This window comes from Tasmannia lanceolata, unplaced genomic scaffold (assembly GCF_043159265.1).
Source record: "Tasmannia lanceolata isolate RefF3 unplaced genomic scaffold, GAP_Taslan_0.1 ptg000026l, whole genome shotgun sequence".
NCBI lineage: Eukaryota > Viridiplantae > Streptophyta > Magnoliopsida > Canellales > Winteraceae > Tasmannia > Tasmannia lanceolata.
The window spans coordinates 5,564,709-5,585,867 of record NW_027518703.1 but is presented as its reverse complement, the minus strand read 5'-3'; the positions used below and the strand labels follow the sequence as shown (position 1 = coordinate 5,585,867).

The 21,159-nt window shown below is 37.8% G+C and overlaps 2 protein-coding genes across 6 annotated transcripts in view; both read left to right on the top strand.

The window, feature by feature from the left end:
• LOC143858376 (LUC7 related protein) overlaps window positions 1-15,184 on the top strand; it is a 28,183-nt gene extending 12,999 nt beyond the window's left edge. Inside the window, exons 7-14 of one of the 5 annotated variants that reach the window (XM_077369011.1) lie at window positions 154-215; window positions 394-456; window positions 1,178-1,236; window positions 1,584-1,665; window positions 5,767-5,816; window positions 5,943-6,191; window positions 14,763-14,827; window positions 14,954-15,184. In XM_077369011.1, the coding sequence (XP_077225126.1) occupies window positions 154-215; window positions 394-456; window positions 1,178-1,236; window positions 1,584-1,665; window positions 5,767-5,816; window positions 5,943-6,191; window positions 14,763-14,790 (593 nt within the window). In that variant the 3' untranslated portion in view covers window positions 14,791-14,827; window positions 14,954-15,184. The other 4 variants (XR_013238937.1, XR_013238936.1, XM_077369012.1 and 1 more) reach the window with 4 other exon arrangements.
• A 2,336-nt stretch (window positions 15,185-17,520) lies between these two features.
• On the top strand, window positions 17,521-19,592 carry LOC143858513 (RHOMBOID-like protein 13). The gene has a single exon (XM_077369153.1). It carries the CDS (start codon window positions 18,373-18,375, stop codon window positions 19,186-19,188), a length of 816 nt encoding a protein of 271 aa, XP_077225268.1. The 5' UTR covers window positions 17,521-18,372; the 3' UTR covers window positions 19,189-19,592.
• The last annotated feature ends 1,567 nt before the right edge of the window (window positions 19,593-21,159 follow it).

Sequence of the window (21,159 nt, the reverse complement as noted above, 5' to 3'; positions counted from 1 at the left end):
TGGAAATTTAAATTGCTTTGGCTAAATGTTGTATTTTTATTAGTTTTGATACTGCTTTCTTTCTTTCTGTGAGTTTTCTGATTGTGGTAATTGCTGAATTGTGTGCTTGTAGTAATTGCTTTATGCATGGTTTCCAATACATGAGTTCTGCAGGTGAGCAAGGAATGGTAGATGAGGCACAAAAAGCATTGGAAGAGGCAGAAGCACTGAAAAAGGTTTTTTTCCATTAATTTTGTTCAATCTATATCAACTATTTAGGAGGATCTCCTCAGTATCATTGTCTGTTTGCCAAATCTTTTAGAGTGTGGTTTCAATTGCTTTTGTATACGCTTTTTCCCCATCTCTTATTTCTTTCCTGTGCTATTTATGGATGTATTTTTTTTTTTTTTTCAGTTGGGTGCAAGGCAGGAACCAATTCTGGATTCTTCAAAGTATACCGCTGCGGATGTGCGCATTGTGAGTTTGGTTAAATTAGTAACTTCTCTTTTGTTTACTTTTGGCTTTAGAACATCATCATTGGTCATAATCATGGTTTTAAATTTCGGCCGAAATACCAAATTTTGGATTTTGGTTGGGACCGAAATTTAAAACCGAAACCGAAATTTAAAAATTTTGGCCGAAATTATAAGATTTTCACCGAACTTTCCACCGTAACTGAAATTGCCATCGAAATTTCCACCGAAATTTCATTTTCGACTGAGGCCGAAACCGAAACCGAAATTTCAATCCTCGGTTATAATTATAGTAACAACCATGGTTTTAAATTTCGACCGAAATCCGAAAGTTTTGGTTTCGGTCGGGACCGACACCGAAACAGCACATACCCGAAACAATATTTTATTTCGTCCGAAATTTCGGAATTTTGGTCGAAATTTCGTTTTTTCTGAAATTAAGTCCGGAATTCTGAAATTTCACCCAAAAGCCTGTTTTTTTTAAAAATTAATTTAATATGTTACCGAAATTTGGTATTGAAGAAAACAATGTTTTTATCCTTTCGCCGAATTTCGGTTTCGGTGAGGTCCGAAACTGAAATTTAAAACAATGGTAACAACCCTTGGAAGGGGCCACACGAGTGCTCTGCTTAGCTAACTTTACATGTTTGCTGATAATGGATGCTTACAAGCATGTTTTGCATGAGCCAAAATTCATTTCATTCTAAAATGTGGTATCTCTACAGACTGATCAAAAGCTACGTGTTTGTGACATTTGTGGAGCGTTCTTGAGCGTATATGACAGGTAAAATTCTGGTCTTCACATTTCGTAATCATGGTTATGTTCCTGATATTAGTATTTGAGGGCAACAAAAGACTAGTATTTGAGGCTTCTAGTCCTTCAGCTTTTGACCAGGCATATTATACCTCCTTGTTACCAGCAGGCTTTTGGGCCCAGTTTTACGAGGAAAACTTTTGCAGCTAAAGAATGTGCGTGTTTTCTGTTTTATGCTTGTAGATTATAAATGTTAGAAACTTATGGGTCCACTATGCATTGACTAGACATAAGAGCGGGACATATAATGGTTTCACACATTCTCTATTGAATAGGGCATTTTTTATTATTTGTATGGTTTTTTGCATGGTTTTCAGTGACCGTCGTTTGGCTGATCATTTTGGAGGAAAGCTTCACATGGGTTATATGCAGATCCGTGAGAAGTTAACGGAGCTCCAGGTTAGATTGTGCATCTATTTCTTTCATATTAATTGATATGTTTTTTTTTTTTTTTTTTTCATTTTTCCTTTGGTTAGATCTTGGTTTATCCACTTAACTAGATTAACCCTGTTTTGAACCACATGCCACAGTTATTAACTGAATTAGTGCATGTTTTATTGGGCGGGATCTTTCTGTTGTTTTACTAGTTATGTTCGTTAACTTCTTTAAAGTTGGAACTCTGAACATGTTGATTCAGGTGATGGTAACTCTTCCTATAGAGAGTCTCAGTTAAATATGGCATCAGTGAGTTTTCTAATCTCAGAATAAGACCTTGTGGGATATGTCCTTTTTTTTATCCTTTCTTTCTTGGTAGCATCAGTTTTCTTTGCCTGATGTTGAGGTTGACTTTTCTCTTGGGAAGACATTGAGTGAAAAAAAAAGTAATTGTAATGGAGTCGATTTTTTTTTTTGCCTCAGTATCTTTTTTCCTTTATTCAATCCACATCAGACCTTCACTATTGCCACGATATGATTGAAATCATGGCATTTTTAGCCCAAAAAAAATGCATCTAAAGCTATTTGGTTCTCAAAACCCCCAAAATGGAGATGAAAAAACATTTTAAAACAACCGAAAGAGTACCAGGTATCATCCCCCCCCCAAAAAAAAAAGAAAAAAAAAGAAAAGGAGAAAAAAGACTTTCATTCATGATGCTTCTCAGGTAGCCTATAAAAACTATATGCTTCTTTTATTCATGTCCAAGTTCCAAGCCATATGGTTGTGAAACTTTATGTGATCAATACCATGAACCAGTTTCTAGCAGTGCGCTTTTAGGACTTTAAAAATCATATGGCTCTTTTAAATCAACCACATTATCTGAGTCATGCGGTTGGTCAATTACTTGAGCTGGTTTGTCACCTTCACTTTCTACAATCCTAAATTTTAATCACCTATATTTGACGATATTGTCTGATCAGTAACTTGAGGTGGCAAACATGCTCAATGCAGCCTCATAATAACTTGAGAGATGACTTTCATTCATGATGCTTCTCAGGTAGCCTATAAAAACTATATGCTTCTTTTATTTATGTCCAAGTTACAAGCCGTATGCTTGTGGGACTTTATATGATCAATACAATGATCCCTTTTCTTATGGTAAGGAACCATATGATACAAGATGTTTTTTTTTTTTAATGGGGAAAAAGACCTTTGAAAACAAAGAAACAATGCCCTAGTAATGTGCTTATAGGGCTATAAATATCAATGGTTCTTTTAAATTGTAGCTCGAACCATGAACCACATGATCCATGTCATGCGTTTGGTCAATAACTGAAGCTGATTTGCCACTTTGACTTTCTACAACCCTAAATTTTAATCTTATGCATTTGATGTCATTGATCACACAGTTACCTTAGAGTTATCTATCACATGCCCAGCGCAGTCTCATAATAAAATCATGGTTGGTGGCTTCCAATTTTAAATTTTGTCTGCCTGCTATAGGTCGCATTTTGTTACTGGATATGTTTCTATAATTACTTTTCTTTCTTCATATGTTTCTAATTTTATGTTTTGTGGGAGAAGTGACAAACATGTATAAATGTGACTGACTTTGGATGTTAGCTCCAAGTCTAGAGGTCACTGTTGTGCTTCTTCATGAGCAGCAAGAATGTTTTCTAGCACTAACACAGTTCAGAATTTTCTAAATGAGTATGTGGGCCTCTTTCATTAATTAAGCCGTAGTTACATAATTCTATGCTTTTTATGAGTGAAAATTCTGATATTTATGTGCGTTTCTGTGAGATTTCTCTTACCGCATGCTTACATTTTCTTACAGCATCGGCTTCTGATTGTTCTTATGTTTCCGCATCACATTGACGCATCATCTTGGTTAGATCTGTTAGATTCTAATCGAATAACCTTCTATTACATCTTTAGTTTCTTATGTATTTCATGATTTGTAACAATATTGATTGTATTCAGTTCTCAAACATTTAAGGATGGCAAGTAAGGTTTCTTTTGCACTCTGCATGAGCGCTGGTGGGGTGTAGATTTGCCCAAGTCTGTGTGTATGTGTTACATGTTTGCATGCGTATACAAATGTACAGGTGCTCCTGCATGCATATCTTTTTTGAAGAAAATAATTGCTATATTAAAATTGGAAAAAAAACAGCTACATATCTTCGGGCAGAGGTTGCCCAATGTATTACGGATCTACCAACTCCGCTCCTGGGGAGCCTGTCCGCCACCTCTCACACTTCTTGGGATTTGCGAAAAGGAGTGTTGCTATCTCTACATCTTTTTTTAGTGATACTCTCTCTATGTCTTTCTACAATTTCATCAATGTAATTTGCCAATCTCCACGGGCCATGGGTCACCTTTTTCAATGCAATCCTGTTTGCCTAATCACCTTCAACCACGAATCCACTTCTCCGAGCCTCTTGAAAAATATGCAAACCATAAGCATCTCACGAACCTAAGCTTCGTTTGTGCCGGTTCTCCTAATTTTCCTTGCATGCACATTTACATTTTAGATACATGGATAAATACACATTCACATGCATTCATCTACACATGTGTTGTCATGCAATACAAAAGAAACTGATGATGATCAAAAAGTCTTTTAACAATATTAGGTGTGTATGTGTTTTGTTTTTTGCATGTGTGCATGTGTACATGTGTTCCTCCATGTGTATGTAGATACATGGATATAACGTACACATGCATTCATCTGCACATTTCGTCTGTATACATAATCATGTCATGGACAAAAATATTATTACTGCTAAGCTTCTTTGGCTGTTTGGTATCTTATCATATTGTTGTTGTATCCATGTGAATATCTGCACATTTCATCTGTATACATCTCATTTCATGGAGGGGAAAATGGACAGACACTGTTTCTGCCCATTTTTTCCCTCCACAAATGGCAGGGTTAGGATGATCCTATAGGGCTGATTTTTGGTACACACCCTATCCATGGAAGGGCCTTCCAAATGAATGCTTTAGATCCCTCCAAAAATGTGCCCCCCCCATGGTTTGTGGCAGCCATGCACAGATAAGCTATCTGTGCAGCTGCACACAAACCATTTCCTCTCTCTCTCTCTTTCTCTCTCTCTCTCTCTCTCTCTCTCTCTCTCTCTCTCTCTATATATATATATATATATATATATATATATATATATAGAGAGAGAGAGAGAGAGAGAGAGAGAGAGGAGTGTATCTACACGATCGTGTAGATAACTTATCTACTCTGTCGGCTTAAAATATAGTGGGGGCCCACATTGTTTGGATTATCCTAAGAATTCATTTGATAGGCCCTCAGATAGATAGGGTGTGCCCAAAAAATCAGCTCCATAGGATCATCCGAACCCTTTGATTTGTGGAGGTTAAAATGGACGGGTATAAATCTTCACAAATCTGTCCATTTTTTGCCTCCACAGTTCGAAGGTTTAGGTTGATCCTAAGTAGCTGATTTTTTGGGCACACCCTATCTATGTGAGGGCCTATCAAATGAATGCTTTGGATTATCCAAACTAGTGTTTAATAATGCGGATTTGACGTGGAACGCCGACAAGAAAAATCCTTGTCAACTCAGCGTGGACGCGGCCAAGAACGCAGCTGACGTGGTCAACGCGGTCATAACTCGGGAGAGTCAAAGGAGTTTTTATTGACTCTACAGAGCAAAACGTGGAACGCGGACGTGTGTGATGCGGAACGCGACCAAGAAAAATCCTTGTCGACTCGGGTGAGTTCCTTGTCGTGTCAAGGAGTGTTTAAACACTGATCCAAACATTGTGGGCCCACTGTGTTTCTGGTCAACGGAGTAGTTAAGTTATCCACACAATCGTGTAGATACACTTATTTCAGGTGAAATGCAAACTTGGGAACTATTTGAACAAAAGCTTACGTCTATTTTTTCTTTGAGGCTTATGTCTGTCCTTGGCTTCAAATGACTTGGTGTTTATTGGGGAAAAAAGATATAGAAGATAAACCCTTGTTTTCTACTCTGCCTTACACATGATTATGTTACATTGTCATTACATCTCGATTGGAAATAACAGTTGACAAATTTCAAATTGGTGTTTTGAGCCATACATTTTTTGGTAATGTAATTTTCTCAGGAGGAGAGAACTAAGAGTCGTAAGGTAGATCGGCCAGAAGATGATAGAAGGTAAAAAAAATTCTTGTTCCTTTTTGCATGTTACTCCCTCGTGAGATCTGGTAATGTTTGTCAGTTTTTGTCTTCATGAATCTCTGCTATTTATTCTTATAAACTTGCATGCATCTTTTGCTTTAGATCGAAAGAGCGAAGTCGGGACCGTGATAGGGAAGTTAGCAGGGAGCGAGGTAGAGAGGATCGGAGTGATAGCCGAGAGCAGGGGAGAGATCATGACCGTCAAAGTAGAAACCATGACCGCCATTACGATCGTGATCGTGGGTACGATCGGGAGCGAGGGAGAGATTCAGATCGCTCTCGCAATTATGATTCTAGGAGTCGTAGAAGATCACGGTCAAGGGAACATGCAAGGGATTATGATCGCCACAGGTACTGGTTGAGACTCCTCTATGTGTGTATTTCATTAGAATCTGGTACAATGCTTTGGCTTAGTTTTGGCAATTCTTCATTCAGGCAGAGTTATTATCATTTTCCACAGATAGAATATTCCCACAGCAGCATAACACCTATTTATAAGGGAAATGATATCAGCACTGCAGTGTTATAATAATATGAGCGAAGTATGTTGTCGTTTAGCATTTAAAGAGCTTGAAAAAGCTTTTTGAGAACCGTAATACCCCTCTGACAGCCCTTTAAATACCAAACGATAAATGCTTTCGGGCATCTTATTAAAACGGTGGAGTGTTGATACATTTCCCATTTATAAACATTGATCTGAGTATTTTGATTTTGTCTTAATTGATCACAGTAACGACAGCAAGTATGGGAAATTTCTTTAGGGAAATGATATCACCACTACCATATTTTGATGATCCCACTCCTCACTTTATTAAAAAGTACGGGATGGCCAGCACCATAGGATGATCCAAACCGTCCATTAGATGGGACACGGTCTAAATAGGTTGTGCCCCAAAAATCATTTCCATAGGTTGATCCTAACCCTCCGATCTATAGAGGGTACCCCTCTAATATTCAGTCCCTCTATAGATTGGAGGTTTAGGATCAACCTATGGAAATGATTTTTGGGGCACAACCTATTTAGGCCGTGTCCCATCTAATGGACGGTTTGGATCATCCTATGGTGCTGGCCATACCGTACTTTTTAATAACGTGAGGAGTGCGATCATCAAAATATGGTAGTGGTGTTATCATTTCCCTTCCTTTATTATGAGATTTTATATGGTGTAAGCCCTTATAGTCCTTTATTTTTCAAAAAGTATTGTATGGACCACACTATAGGATGATCTAAACCGTCCATGTGATGGGTCATAACGTAAATAGGTTGTGCCCAAAAATTCATTTCTATAGGATGATCCTAACCCTCCGATCTATACAGGAACTGCTATTATGGAAACCACTATAGATCGGAGGGCTAGGATCATCCTATGGAAATGATTTTTGGGGCACATCCTAATTATGTTGTGCTCCATCACATGGACATTTTGGATCATCCTATGATGTGGTCTGTATAGTACATTTTGAAAAATTTGTTTCAATTGGAGGATGGATCAGGTTTTAATAGTTTTAGACTGTGTTTTCCCTTGAAATCTGAAGCTTCCAGATGCTTAAATTTGGAAAAATATTTTGCTGTATCTCATGTATCTATCGCGAAATAGGCCTTGTATTTCCCTAAGCTTTGCTTGCTTATAATAGTTCTTTTTTAATGATGCTTTGAATAATTCTTGTAACCTATGTTAGCTTCTTTATGGGGATCTTTCTCTTATATATATTTTTTCTTATCAATGAAATCTGTTGCTATTCGGAAAAAAATGTTTGCTTCTTTATGGGAAATTCCAATTTATTTGAAATGCGATAAATTTTGACCTCTAAAACAAAATTTTAAGATATTGAGATGGCAAGTACAATTTTATAAAGAAGTTGAAGAAATTATACATGTTACCCAGTGGTGCGTGGGTGGGGGTGTGTGTGTGTGTGGGGGGGGGGAGGGGTGGGCGCAGAGTTTTGTCTTCTTGGCCCACAAATTGTATGCGGTAAATTCATCATTAAATCTGATCATTACTAATGAATGCCAGCTAGTTTGTCTTGATTGTTGTACAAGTAAAACTGTGTACTAAACTAATTTCTAGTCTGGAATTTATGATCACAATGTTGAAGTTGCTTGGACATTTCAAAGTTCAATACGGAAAAAGGAACTAAAACTTAAGACATTTCTTTATCTAGGTTTTCGTAGTTTAACTTATTTACCAATGAATGTAAAAAATAAGACATATTGAATCCAATACAAGAAGTAAAACCGTGTATCAATCTAGCTTCTATCCCAAATTAGATGACAATGTTCTAAGCTTTGGTGATGAGAAGGTGCTTGCTAGAAATCACTAGGAGATTAAAAGTTCAATAAAGATGAAAGACGAACTCAAACCTAAGATGTAGTATATAGTACATACTACACAGTACAGAGTTACTAGAACAATTGAGCAGAATTAAGCGTACGCTATTTGGTGTTTCTTTTTCTATCAGACATTTATCTCATCTTTATTAGTTTTTTGTGAATCTTTTGAGGAGTCTTCTAACAGAATTATAACATCGTCCTTTACTATTTCCACGCCAATGGTTTGTTATGATTGTAAATTCGCAATACCTAGCGAGCCAACTCGGCTCTCACTACTGAGTCAACTCTGTCAGTTGTTGTTACAAACCTCCATTGGCCTTTTGAAGTACCGACTACACACCACTGAGTGAACACAATCTTCCTGACTCAAATACCACGGTCAATGCACACGTGTACTGCCAACCAGCTGGCTCACGCAGTCAACTCTGGAGAGGAATCTTGATCTGTCCTCTTCATCGCAGATAACGCCATTACCTCACTAATGTCTGCACCATCTAACCTATCAACACAAGTCTATGCACTAGCTATGAAAGAGACCCTATGCAAATATTTTCATTCACACGCCGTTTCTAACCATCCATCGTGATCTTACTAACGCCAGTCACCATGTCCCTGTACACCTCTATGCAATTCTCACATGTCATTAGGAACATGCAGCCATGTGTAATTTTCATGGCTCTGCCTTCAAGTGTAGGCCAACAACCCATGGAGTCCAAATGGCCAATCGAAATTAGATTCCTATGCGCCTTTGGGACATATGCTACATCACCCAAAGTGAGCACCATTCCATCAAACATTTTTATTTTAACCGTCCCAACTGCCATGACGTCACAAGTGAATCCGCTACCTAATGACACAATGCCTGCCCTACCTTGTTGGAGCTTTTCAAAATAATCACGCAGGGAGCAAATATGAACAAAATACCCTAAATATACCCACTCATCAACATGAGATAAAGTGCGTGTACCTTTAGAAAATGTGAGTACATCTCCATCACAATTGTCATGCTCACACCCCCCTATAAGTGAAGTACTCCTTGAGTTTCTGCCAGCCTTTTTATCGGTCTGTTGAGGACTATTCCACTTCACATGACCATATTCCTTTTGATAAAATTGCACTCCATTTCCGCATACGCTGGATTTTGACTTGCCTTTGCCTGATCCCTTGCGACCTTCCCCCCTTGTTTTCCACGACGAACAACGAATTCATGCTCTTGGCCTCATCAAGAACATGTTTCTTCCACATCTTCATTAGATAAGAGCGACGTCGCAACTCTACCTTTATTGTATCCTTACCAGAGAATAGAGGATCTATGTTCAAACTGGGAAGTGAGGGAAGATTTTCTCTTTCTTGCATTTTCAGGCCGTACAACTGGTCTCATATATAATTGGTTGGCCATGCTTTTCGACATGTAAAGCGTCTTTAACTTCTCCTATAATTTAGGCGCTGATTTTTCTTTCATAACGTTGAACATAATGTTATCTGCTAGATATAATCGAATTGTGTTGACCGCCTTCGACTCGATGTCCTCCCACTCCGCATCCGTCATCTTCGTCGGCCTCTTACTCCTCCCCTTCAACATATTAGCAAGGATTTGTTGAACAAGGATGTCTTTCACTTTTATTTACCATAGAGTGAAACTACCCTTTCTGACAAACCTGTTGATGTTGAACTTGGTAGAACTCGACTTTATCATGATTTTAGATCACCCACACCTCTACTTATGAAAGATGAATTGAAAACTTCAATCCTAAATTCATACAATAAAATTCTGAAATTGTAGAAAAATATTTAATAATAAAGAACTCGTTGCAGAACTCCACCTTCCAGCAATTTTTCTACCTCTACCATTTAAAAAAAAATTCTACCTCTGATGTCCTTCTCTTACAATCACTCTACCCATGATCCGACCATGTCACCCACAATCGTTCCATCTTCAGCTTTGTTACCACTGTGTAGAAAAATCCATCGGGCGAAAAACCGATCCAATTAGAATTTGGTATAAAGAAACAAACTTGATGTGAACCGAGGCATGGTTTTGGTTTCGGTGGAAAACGAAACGAAATTCACAGTGAGTCGGAAAAGTACCAAACTTCGTCGAAACGTTTCGGTGAAGTACAAAATTTCATCGGAAATTTCGGTGAAACGTTTCGGAAATTTCCGAAATTTCGGTAGGTGAAATTTGTACAAGATTTCGTCCCAAATTTCATACCAAAACCGAAACCGAGATTTAAAACCTTGAACTGAGGCTCTGATGCCAAATTGATGTGAGCCAAGCTCTAATACCAAATTTGATGTGAACCTAGGCTTTGATGCCAAATTGGTGTAGACCTAGGGTTCACAGTTTGACTTCTGGGAATTTAAGAGCAATACAAGAGTTCTAATTCAATAGAAGACAACAATTTCATCCCTGAATTCAAATTAAACATGCCATAATGATCAAATCAGCCAAGGTTCTTGTAGAAATTATAAGCTTTGGATTTCATTCATCAAATAGAAATTAAAATCCGATCTCAACCAAAAATATGTCATAACAATTAGATCTATTAGTCTACCTAACAATGGCCCAAAGGAATCTAGAAGGGGTAATGGAGTAAGGGTAGGGGCTAAATGAAGGAAAAATCTATACTTGGGAAGTGTGTAGGGCCTTGGGCTTGGTTGTCTAGATGTAAGTAGCTCCCAAGAGAACTAGAAGATATAGCTAGAGATGCGAGGAGTGGCTGATCAAAGACAAACAGAGACAAAGGAAAGGGGAGTCAAGACAAAAAAAAGATCAAGATCCGAGAGATTTTTTTTTTGAAAGGTAGAAGATCCGAGAGATTAAGATCAGGAAACGATCAATTTCAAGCGTCAAGACAAGAAAGGAAGATCGAGATCAAGAAAAGTTCAAGATCCATAGAAGATCAAGGAAAGAAAGATGATCAATGGGAATAAAATATAAGGGGAAAAGAGGGAACAATTTATAAACCCAACAGGGAAGGGAGAAAGGGTGAAAAGAGGGAACAATTTATAAATTCAACTGGGAAAGGTGAGTAACAAGGGAGATTATGAATGTAGGATGTATGGGAGAGAGGGAATGAATTTCGAATGGAGAAAAAGGAATGGATGTAGGATGTAAGAAGGGAGAAAAGGTAGATGAAATAGTAGAAGAGGGGAGGTTGTAGACACCCCATTTTGTCAAGGTCATGCTAATGATAGGTTGTCGCGAGGATGCTTCCTATGATGAGTCCCAGAGCTTCTCTGGTCCTCTCTATCTCTCTCTGGTCTTCAGAATGAAAATATTTCCTTAAAACGAATTTGTTTGAAAGTTAAACCAAAGCCCGTCTTCGCACGACACCTGCCTTTTATGACGCCACCAAATAGTCCATTTTTACATGGCACTAAACCAAAAACTAACTTTTAGAGCAAAAAACTGCTTATCGGAAACCGAGAATCACTCTCGGAAACCAAGAATCAATTTCAAAGTATTAAACCATCTGGTCACGTACTCCTCTCTTTCCCCTTTTCAACCGGAAAAACCTCAAAAAATAAGCATGTCTGATTTGAGTGGTAGCTTTCTAGACTCGGACGCCAAGTACATAATTCAGTGTTTAAAAACTCCTTGACACGACAAGGAACTCGCCCGAGTCGACAAGGATTTTTCTTGGCCGCGTTCCGCGTCACACACGTCCGCGTTCCACGTTTTGCTCTGTAGAGTTAATAAAAACTCCTTTGACTCTCCTGAGTTATGACTGCGTCAACTGCGTTCTTGGCCGTGTCCTCGCCGAGTTGACAAGGATTTTTCTTGTCGGCGTTCCGCATCAAATCCGTGTTTTTAAACACTGACATAATTACCGCATTTATTATCAGGGCTTTTATCGCTCTTTTCTTTGTTATCGTCATCCTCTTCGTGACCAAGTGCTTTTGGGGCCGCAACGCTAACTTCACCTTCCGCCCTCACCGGGACTCGACTCTCACCTTCGGCCTTGACCAGGAGTTGGCGCTCATCCCACGCCATGGGCTGGACCCTTTTGACTTGGCTCTTATCCCAAGCCAAGGGCTAGACCCTTCTATCGTCCGATCCCTCCCTGTTGTAATATTCTAGTTCAACGATTTCAAGGACGATATACGATGTGTGGTGTGCCTCTCCTTCTTGTCGGACGGAGAGGAAGCCCGATCGCTCCCCAAATGTAGTCATGGCTTCCATTTGGAATACATAGTCACGTGGTACCACTCCCGTTCCAATTGCCCAATGTGTAGAAATCCAATTGTTGATTCTTATAGTCCAGTCCCTGAGGCAAATCAACGACCAAATTTCTCGACGAATATCCTGTTTTGGGGTAGCCAAAATCAGGTAAGTACAGGGGGAGAAGTGATTTCTTCTTCTTCGATTACAGCAGGGGGAATGTGATGTTCGTGATTGTGATACCCACACGATGATTTTTTCTTGTAAAGAGGGGTAATGATGATTTTTTCTTGTAAAGAGGGGTAATGCTGTGATATATTTTCTATGATTTTTGTAAATAGGGGCAATGCTATAGTATGTCTTGTAAAGTGGTGCCTCCCGCTGTTTTTTGGGCTGCACCGCCTACCGTATAAATTCTTTGTTTTACTGATTGACATAATGAGGCTAACAATTATATATAATCATGGAGAAGATTCTAGAACCTTCTGGACATCTCTAAAATTATATAGAAGAATATTCTAGAAGATTCTACATAATTATAGAAGATTCTAAGAATATTATAAATATATTCTAAAAGATTTTCTATAATTCTAGAATCTTTTAGACATCTCTAGAATCATGTAGATGATTTTAGAACATTTTACATAATTAAAGAATCTTCTAGACATCTCTAAAATATTGTAAAAGATCCTAGAAAATTGTAAACTTCTCTTGAATCGTGGAGAAGATTCTAGAACCTCCTAGACATCTCAAAAATTATATAGAAGACTCTACATAATTTTAGAATATTCTGGAAGATTCAACATAATTTTAGAATCGTCTAGACATTTTTAGAGTCGTGTAGACGATTCTAGAACATTCTACTTAATTTTTGTTACTTTTAGACATCTCTAGAAACATATAGAAGATTCTAGAAAATTATAGACTTCTCTTGAATCATGAAAAAGATTCTAAAACCTTCTCGATGTCTCTAAAATTATATAGAAGATAGAATATTCTAGAAGATTTAAAATATATTGTAGAAGATTTTACATAATTCTAAAATCTTCTAGACATCTCTAGAATCATATAGAAGATTCTAGAAGATTCTATGTAATTCTAGAATCTTTTAGATATCTCTGGTGCCTCTTAAAGGACACAAGCAAGGTTGCTCCTTCCTAAAGTGCCCGGTTGGAATTTTCCAGCTGCTTTTAGGTCAATTTGCCACTCTACTGTTGACCTAAAAGAAGCAGTTGGGCACTTTAGGGGGAACCTTGCTCTTGTCCTTGCGTGCTTTCCTGTCTACTAGTACTCTTTCCTCCCTTGTGGGAAGACCTAAGGCTAACCATTATATAGAATCATGGGGAAGTTTCTAGAACCTGGACATTTCTAAAATTATAGAATATCTATCAACATTTTAAATATATTCTAAAAGATTCCATATAATTCTAGAATCTTCTAGACATCTCTAGAATAATTTAGAAGATTTTAGAAAATTGTAGACTATCATGGAGAAGATTTTTTAATTTTTTTGAAAGATGACAATTTTCATTAATCAAAAAGTAATTACATAGATTTGGACCAGTAGTCCCTCATACATAATATTTGGAAGGTCAAAGGATATTAATCCAATGACCGAGGAAATTCCACCAAAACTATCTTAGACAACTCCCCATGGTGTTCATTCCAATACCAAAAACATAATTCATTTTCACCCCTGCCTCTTCTCACCACCCTAGATTGAATCCCAAAAAGTTGGCCCACCGCCAGGAGAAGAAAAGAAACTAACTAAAAATTCTAATAATATCTACACCCACCCTGTAGATATCCATCCTCTACAAACACTTTTTCAATTCCCTCAGGAGGTTGTCAACCTCAAATTCTAATTCTGCCTCTTTTGATATAAAGACAATGGCGTGCTCAGGGACTAGTATCTCTTCCATCGGATCTATTTTTACGGCGATGAGTTCCTCTAGCTTCCTAATACACAAAATTTTGTTGGCTTCATTTTCACTCCCCCTGGTGTTCTAAAATCATGGAGAAGATTTTAGAACCTCCTAGACATCTCCACTCTCTAGATCGTAGGGCCAGGATCATCCTATGGAAATGATTTTTGGGGCATACCCTGTTTACATTGTGGCCCCTCAAATGGGTGGTTATCATCCTATGATGCAAGCCGTATAGTACTTTTTGAAATATAATAGACCATACGGGCCTACACCATTTAAAATCTGTAATCTACAGCTAACACACTTACACTTCCGATTTTTGCAAGTGTTCTGGCTTATGCATTTTGGTGGGGATGACTAGGAAAATATTCCGATCATTTCGTGTATGTTTCGGTGACAATTTAAGATTATATTTTATTTCTTTTGATTTAATCTGTCAGGTAACATCTGATATGAGAAATATTATGATGATTTTCATGTATATTCGTTTGTTGCAGGCGATATGACCGATATGATCGGCACTGAACTATGTACAACTGGTCAGAAATTGGAATGATTTGAGGTTAGTATGATGAAGGAATACTGTCTGTATTCTCTCAGGCATGCATTTTGCCATCTGGAGAATTTTCATTTGATAAACTGCAACCACTGTTTCGGTAAAAATCTTACTTTTAAAAGTGGGCTGCAGTGTCGAGCAAGGATCATCAGAAAGCAGGCAGAAAACAGGGTGTGGATCATTTTACTGCTTTAGAAACACTCAGTTCATGGGATTTGAAAGGAACATGGATTTTTATATATCGTTTTTTAGTTTTTCATGTAATACTCTTTGTTTAGTTTAGAAAAACTCTAGGTTTGTGATCTGGGGTGCTCCCGAAATTCGTAGTTCGATTTGATTGCTTTTGTGATTGCACTGCAAGCCGACTTTTCTGTTAATGATATTAGGATTTATTAGTCAGAAAAATTAGAAAGAGGAAGAAAGTGGACACACACACACACACATTCTCTCTCTCTCTCTCTCTCGGGTCTGTTTGGATGCTGGGAATGAAATCTGAATCCGAAAATATCAGAAAAGGTGACAATGCCAACAGGGAAAGGTAATGCTGTTTTCTGATTCTAGTGACTATTTGGCGGACAGGGAAAAAAATGGAAAATATTCCTCGAATCCTCATCTTTCCTGCTTTTGTGAAAAAGCTAGGATGGGTTCTGGGATAGAGAAGAAGCCCTCATTTGCATAAACCTGAAAACCTTGATATGCAGAAACCCTTCAAGCAGAAATCTTTGTTATTTTTGGGTGGATTTAAAGCAGAAACCCTGATAAAGCCCTTATAAGCAGGAATCTTTGTTTCTGTTTTTTGATCCATGATCTTTGCTTTTTCCTGGACAGATTTCCCCACTTTTACCTTTTAATGGATAGGGGCAATTTTTGTGGGAAGAGTTCCATGGGCCGACCGGTGGGAGACAAGGCTTTTGCCTTTTTAGAGAACCAATTTTTTTAGAGAAATCGTATGGTGTAAGCTCTTGTAGTTCCATATTTTAAGGCCCTGTTTGTTTTAGATTATGACAACTGATTGCGGAGTCCCCAACTGATTATTGGACTCAAATTTAGTGCAATTTTTTGTCTAATAATAGGTTGGGGACTCCACAATCACCAGTCATAATCTAAAACAAACAGGGCCTACATTCCACGGTTATAATAATAATAACATGCGCGAAGTATGTTGCCGTTTAGTATTTAAAGAGCTTGAAAGAGCTCTGGAGAACTGTAATATCCCCTGACAGCCCTTTAAGGGTGTGTTTGGCGTACCGTTTGAAGTAGCGTTTTGCAAAACGGGGCAAACGGAGGTATTGTGTGTTTAGTTGCAAATGCCCCAAATCGGAGTTTTAGTGGTAAAATGGCCAAAAAAGGGCATTGTTTGGTTGGCCTCAATGTAACTCAACTACTCTCTCATTAGGCATAATATTAAAAGGTCATTAGGATCTCATTCAAACACTATTAAAATTAAACATCATTGCCAAAAAAAATGGTTATACTTTTGGGGTTCTTCTCCTTATTCTTCTTAACGGCCGGATTTGCTGGACGAGTGGAGGCGCTGAGGTAGTGAGGCATGAGAGGGTTTGCAACTTCGCAAATTAGATGAAGAAAGTAAGAAACTAGGATTTCTTTTAATTCTTTTGTCTTTAAAAAACCAAAATTGAGAGATCATATAATGATATCATTAGCCCTTTGTTTTGAATTAAATATTATCAATTTAACAAATTTGTGTTCTCAAGAATGATATTAACACCCCACTTTTTTGGTATTTGACGTAACGCATAAAATCGCACGCATATACGTAAAAATGGGTTTTGGTGAGGGCAAACACGTAAAAACCTACAGCCCAAAAACTCCGTTCAAAACGGTGTTTTGCAAACGGACCTCCCTCCCTCTATTTGCAAAACGTTGTTTTGAGGGTTCAAAACAGTGTTTCACGGTGGTTGCACACCCAAACACTCCCAAATCGCCGTTTGGCCCCAAAACGGTGTTTTAAACTGTACGCCAAATACGCACTAAAAACCGAACAATAAGATGCTTTCGCGCATCTTATTAAAATGGTGGAGTGTTGATATCATTTCCCTCTTTAAAAAAAAGTACTGTACGGACCACACTATACTATAGGATGATCCAAACCGTCAATATGACGGAACACAACGTAAATAGGTTATGCTCAAAAAATCATTTCTATAGGATGATCCCAACCCTCCGATCTATAGAGGAACTACATATTATGGAAACCTCCATAGATCGAAGGGCTAGGATCATCTTATGAAAATGATTTTTGGGGTGCAACCAATTTGCGCCGTGTTCCATCACATGGACGGTTTAGATCGTCCCAGTATTTTTCAAAGAGTACAGCGGGCCCACTTCATAGGATGATCCAAACCGTTTATTTGTTGACCCACAACGTAAATAAGCTGTACCCTCTAGATCATCTTCATAGGATGATCCTATCCCTCCGATCTATTGAGGTTTCAATAATGTGCAGTCCCTATATAAATCGGAGGGTTAGGATCAACAAATAAATGGTTTCAATCATCCTATGAAGTGGGCCCATGTACTCTTTGAAAAATACTTGAGACTTCACACCAACTCACGAACTCGGCATATAATTGCTTAATTTCTCAAAAAAAACCTATGTAGACTCGTAATTGTAGAATAAGTAAAGGGTATTTTGGTACTTTCATCCTTCACAGTCTATAACAACAAAATTAAGATTTTGTTCTAGCATTCTCAGCAACAGAAATCTAGGGCTAACAAAACAAGATCGAGTCGAAGGAAGAAAGAAAGAAAAAGGTTCGTAGTTCTCTCAAATTTATAACCCAATATCATCTCACCAAACCCTAATTTCAGCAAAAATCTGTTGATCTGAGAAAGAATATTTCATTTTTTTTTTCATTTGAAGGATTGAGAGGAATTTGGAAAATAAGTTTAACAATTTAGGGTTTTCTTCTAAATCTCAATTCATTTGGTAACTCAGATTTCATTGGCTTTGTTTGATTGCACCCAAATAGCGAAACGTGAGTAGTAATTTTTTGGTGCCTTAGAAGTTATTCTTTATAGGTTCTAAATTTTTTTAGAATATCTTTTTGGGGATCTAGGGTTTATTTAAGGACACCCAACAGTTTAGATTATTTTGTCTGTTTTTTACTTTGGGGTAATTGGTACAAAAGGTTTAGAATGGAAGGCTATTCTGCAGTTAATTGATATTTTGGGAGCTGATTATTTTTTAGCAAGGAGTTATTGTGCCCTAAGCTGAGTTCAGATATTGGTTCAATTCTGAATTTTTTTATTTATTTGTTGACTGTTGAGGAGAGGTTAATATAGTAATTGAAAACCCTTTCTATTGTGTTCTATTAAGAAGGCAGTTCACAAAAAATGATTGGGAGATTATGAATTTTTGGTTTCATTACTAAGAAGTAGAAGTGTGAAAGTTGCAATTTAAAAGGCTAAGTTTCAGATTCAATGCAACTCGGCGAACCATGACTTGGGTTTGATCCAATTTGAAGCATTTAGGTGTTTTGTGTTGTTAATTGTAATTTATCTACCAAAAGAGGGAAATAAGGCTTGCAATGGGGAGGCCACTCATCTATGAGATTGTGCAAAAGCCTGCGACTAGCTGTATCATAGGAATCTGCAGTGCAATTTGGTTCTACATACAGAAGAAAAACATTGGGTATGCCCATGTGGGGTTGAGTTATGAAACAGCTATTGAGGGGCATTATTGGAGACTCATTACTTCGGCGTTTTCACATATAAGTGTGCTTCATCTGGTTTTCAACATGAGTGCCCTTTGGAGCCTTGGCGTGATAGAACAGTTGGGTCACGTGGGTCTTGGAGTCGAGTTCTATCTCCATTACACACTTGTTATGGTAGTGTTGTCTGGAGTGCTTGTTCTGGGGGCTTACCATATTTTGATTCAGAAGTTTAAGTTTGAGTATTTCAAAAGAGTGACAGCTGTTGGTTACTCTTGTGTTGTCTTTGGGTGGATGACTATCCTTGCCGTAAAGCAGCCTACTTCGAAGTTGAACCTTTTTGGGTTTCTTTCATTGCCAATTAGTTTTGCTCCATTCGAATCTCTTATCTTCACATCAATAATTGTTCCACAAGCGAGTTTTCTTGGTCATTTATCAGGAATTATTTTTGGTTATTCCATTGCATGGGGTCTCATCCATGGGATGAGCAATTACTGGGCCATTTCAATGCTTGGGTGGATTATTCTTGTGTTTGTATTCAGTTTGAAGCGTACTGGTACTTTTGACTTTACTTTCATTGAGATTGAACCTGTTACAGATCCTTCACTACCCACCGTGGGTTTCCTTGGTTCAGAGAACAGTAGAACTTTACAGATGAATGTCCTACCATTTAGAGGCTCTGAACTTGTCTAGTTCATGATTGAGATAGTGCCTTTCTTTTTGGATGATGGTTTCACTGCTTAAAGAGTTTACTTGCTTGGGAATATGTTCCTATGTTCTAATTCCATTTTATTATCGGCCCATGTTATTTGGTCAAAGTGGAAGCTTCTTCGTTTATTATTCTAAGAAGACTTGGCCTGCACTGCAAGAGCGTAAGTTCGGTTAATACATTTGTGAATCAGGCATGCCCAACAGACACTTCACTCGATACAGTCTGCTCTAACCGAACATGTCAAAGCTTATAAGTCACTAATAGTTTGTGTTGCTTCTATTGGTGATACACCAGCAGCGTATTTCTTAGACCATGTGATGTTAATAAATTAACAGTTTACAGTTGTAATGCACTTTATATATAAGAATTTCAGCATTGTTTTCAATGATTGTCCATATATCAACCATATATGCAGAATGTTATTTGGAAATGTCAGATTATTGCCTTGCAAAATTTGTTGCTGTTTTTTTATTTGCAGTGACTATTAGCCAGTAGGGTATAATGCATGAGGAATCCTCTTTTAAGATAGTCTTCAAGATTTATATTATGATCATGGATTTTGTTTTTATTTTTGTTTTTCTATTATTATAATGAGGGAATAAATACACCAGAAGAAAAAGAAAAAGTAAGAATATTTGATGCAATTAGGAACCACTTCAGTTTATGATGTTCCATAATTACCTTGATGTAGGCCTCCTGGGCTCTTTGTGGTTTTCGGTGATGAACTGTAGGAGCTTTTGTTTTCTGCACTAGTGTAGGTCTAAAGACGACAAATGCTGCATCTGCATTTCTTAGAAAATATTCCACATCATGATCTTTTTACTAAAAAGGTTATAATTTCTTTCTTCACATAACCTTGTTGTTGTTGTTGCATAAAACCATAGTTTTAAAACTCTCACGTGTCATCAAGGACCCCTCCTCTCCCCCTAAGTCAACTCCTTTTTACCATGTCTGTGTTCTTGTCTGAGTACGCATTTTGCCCGACAAAGTCCATCAAAATTCTTGACTCTCCCGAATTATGGCCACCTCAGCTGAGTACTGCATCAACCGAGTACTCAACTGTGCCGTGCCGAGTTGACCAGGATTTTCTTTGGCGTTGTTTTAATCCGCAATCCGTGTTTCGAAACACAGCATAACACGGTTGCTTATGGAAGACTCTGACTTGGCAATTCTAAGTTAACTGCAGAATCAACAAAAGAACCCTTTAAAAACTTTGTTATGATTTAGAAATCACTATTTGTCGTTTTGTTTTAGAAATTATTAATTACACATCTTTTATGTTTGAAAGGATTGACATCACATATAATCATATCTGTTGAAGAAGTATTTTCTTAATTTTTATGCATTACATTAGTCACTGTTCAATGAAGACAGTTTTGATACTCCAGTTTATAGTCCTTGAAGTTTGCTTGAACAACCATAAATGCTATGACGCATGTGTGGTTAGAACTTAGAGCTGTATATCATGGGAAGTTATATGTCTATGAAGGGAATTCTTTCTCCTCTGTTCTTCTTTGTTTATGGCCCCACATTTCAGAAAGAGCATCCAATGCATTTGATTCACATTTGGTTCTTTCTTCTCTACTCTATCCTCAATAAATTTCCTCCCACGACCAACTTTTTTGCCTACTGGCAATCTTCAAAATTCTTGACCTTGCAACCAGCTTTCCTTAGTTCAATACCTACTAACTCACAATATTTCTTCACTACCAGAACTCTCCTACTGTCCGTTTCTGTTACCTGCTGCTGCCTTTTGCTGTTACTCCCCCTTTCTCACCTTTTTCCATGGCTGCGTGGCATAAGAACAACCGAATTTTTGGTTGGCATTGCAAGACGCAGAATGCCTTCCATGGCTGATTTTGAATAGGGGGGGATGTTTGAGTAAGGGTGCAATTTGGGTTGGTTTGAGCTTTTGCTAGAAAATGAATTGAAATTAACATGAAAAAAACTCA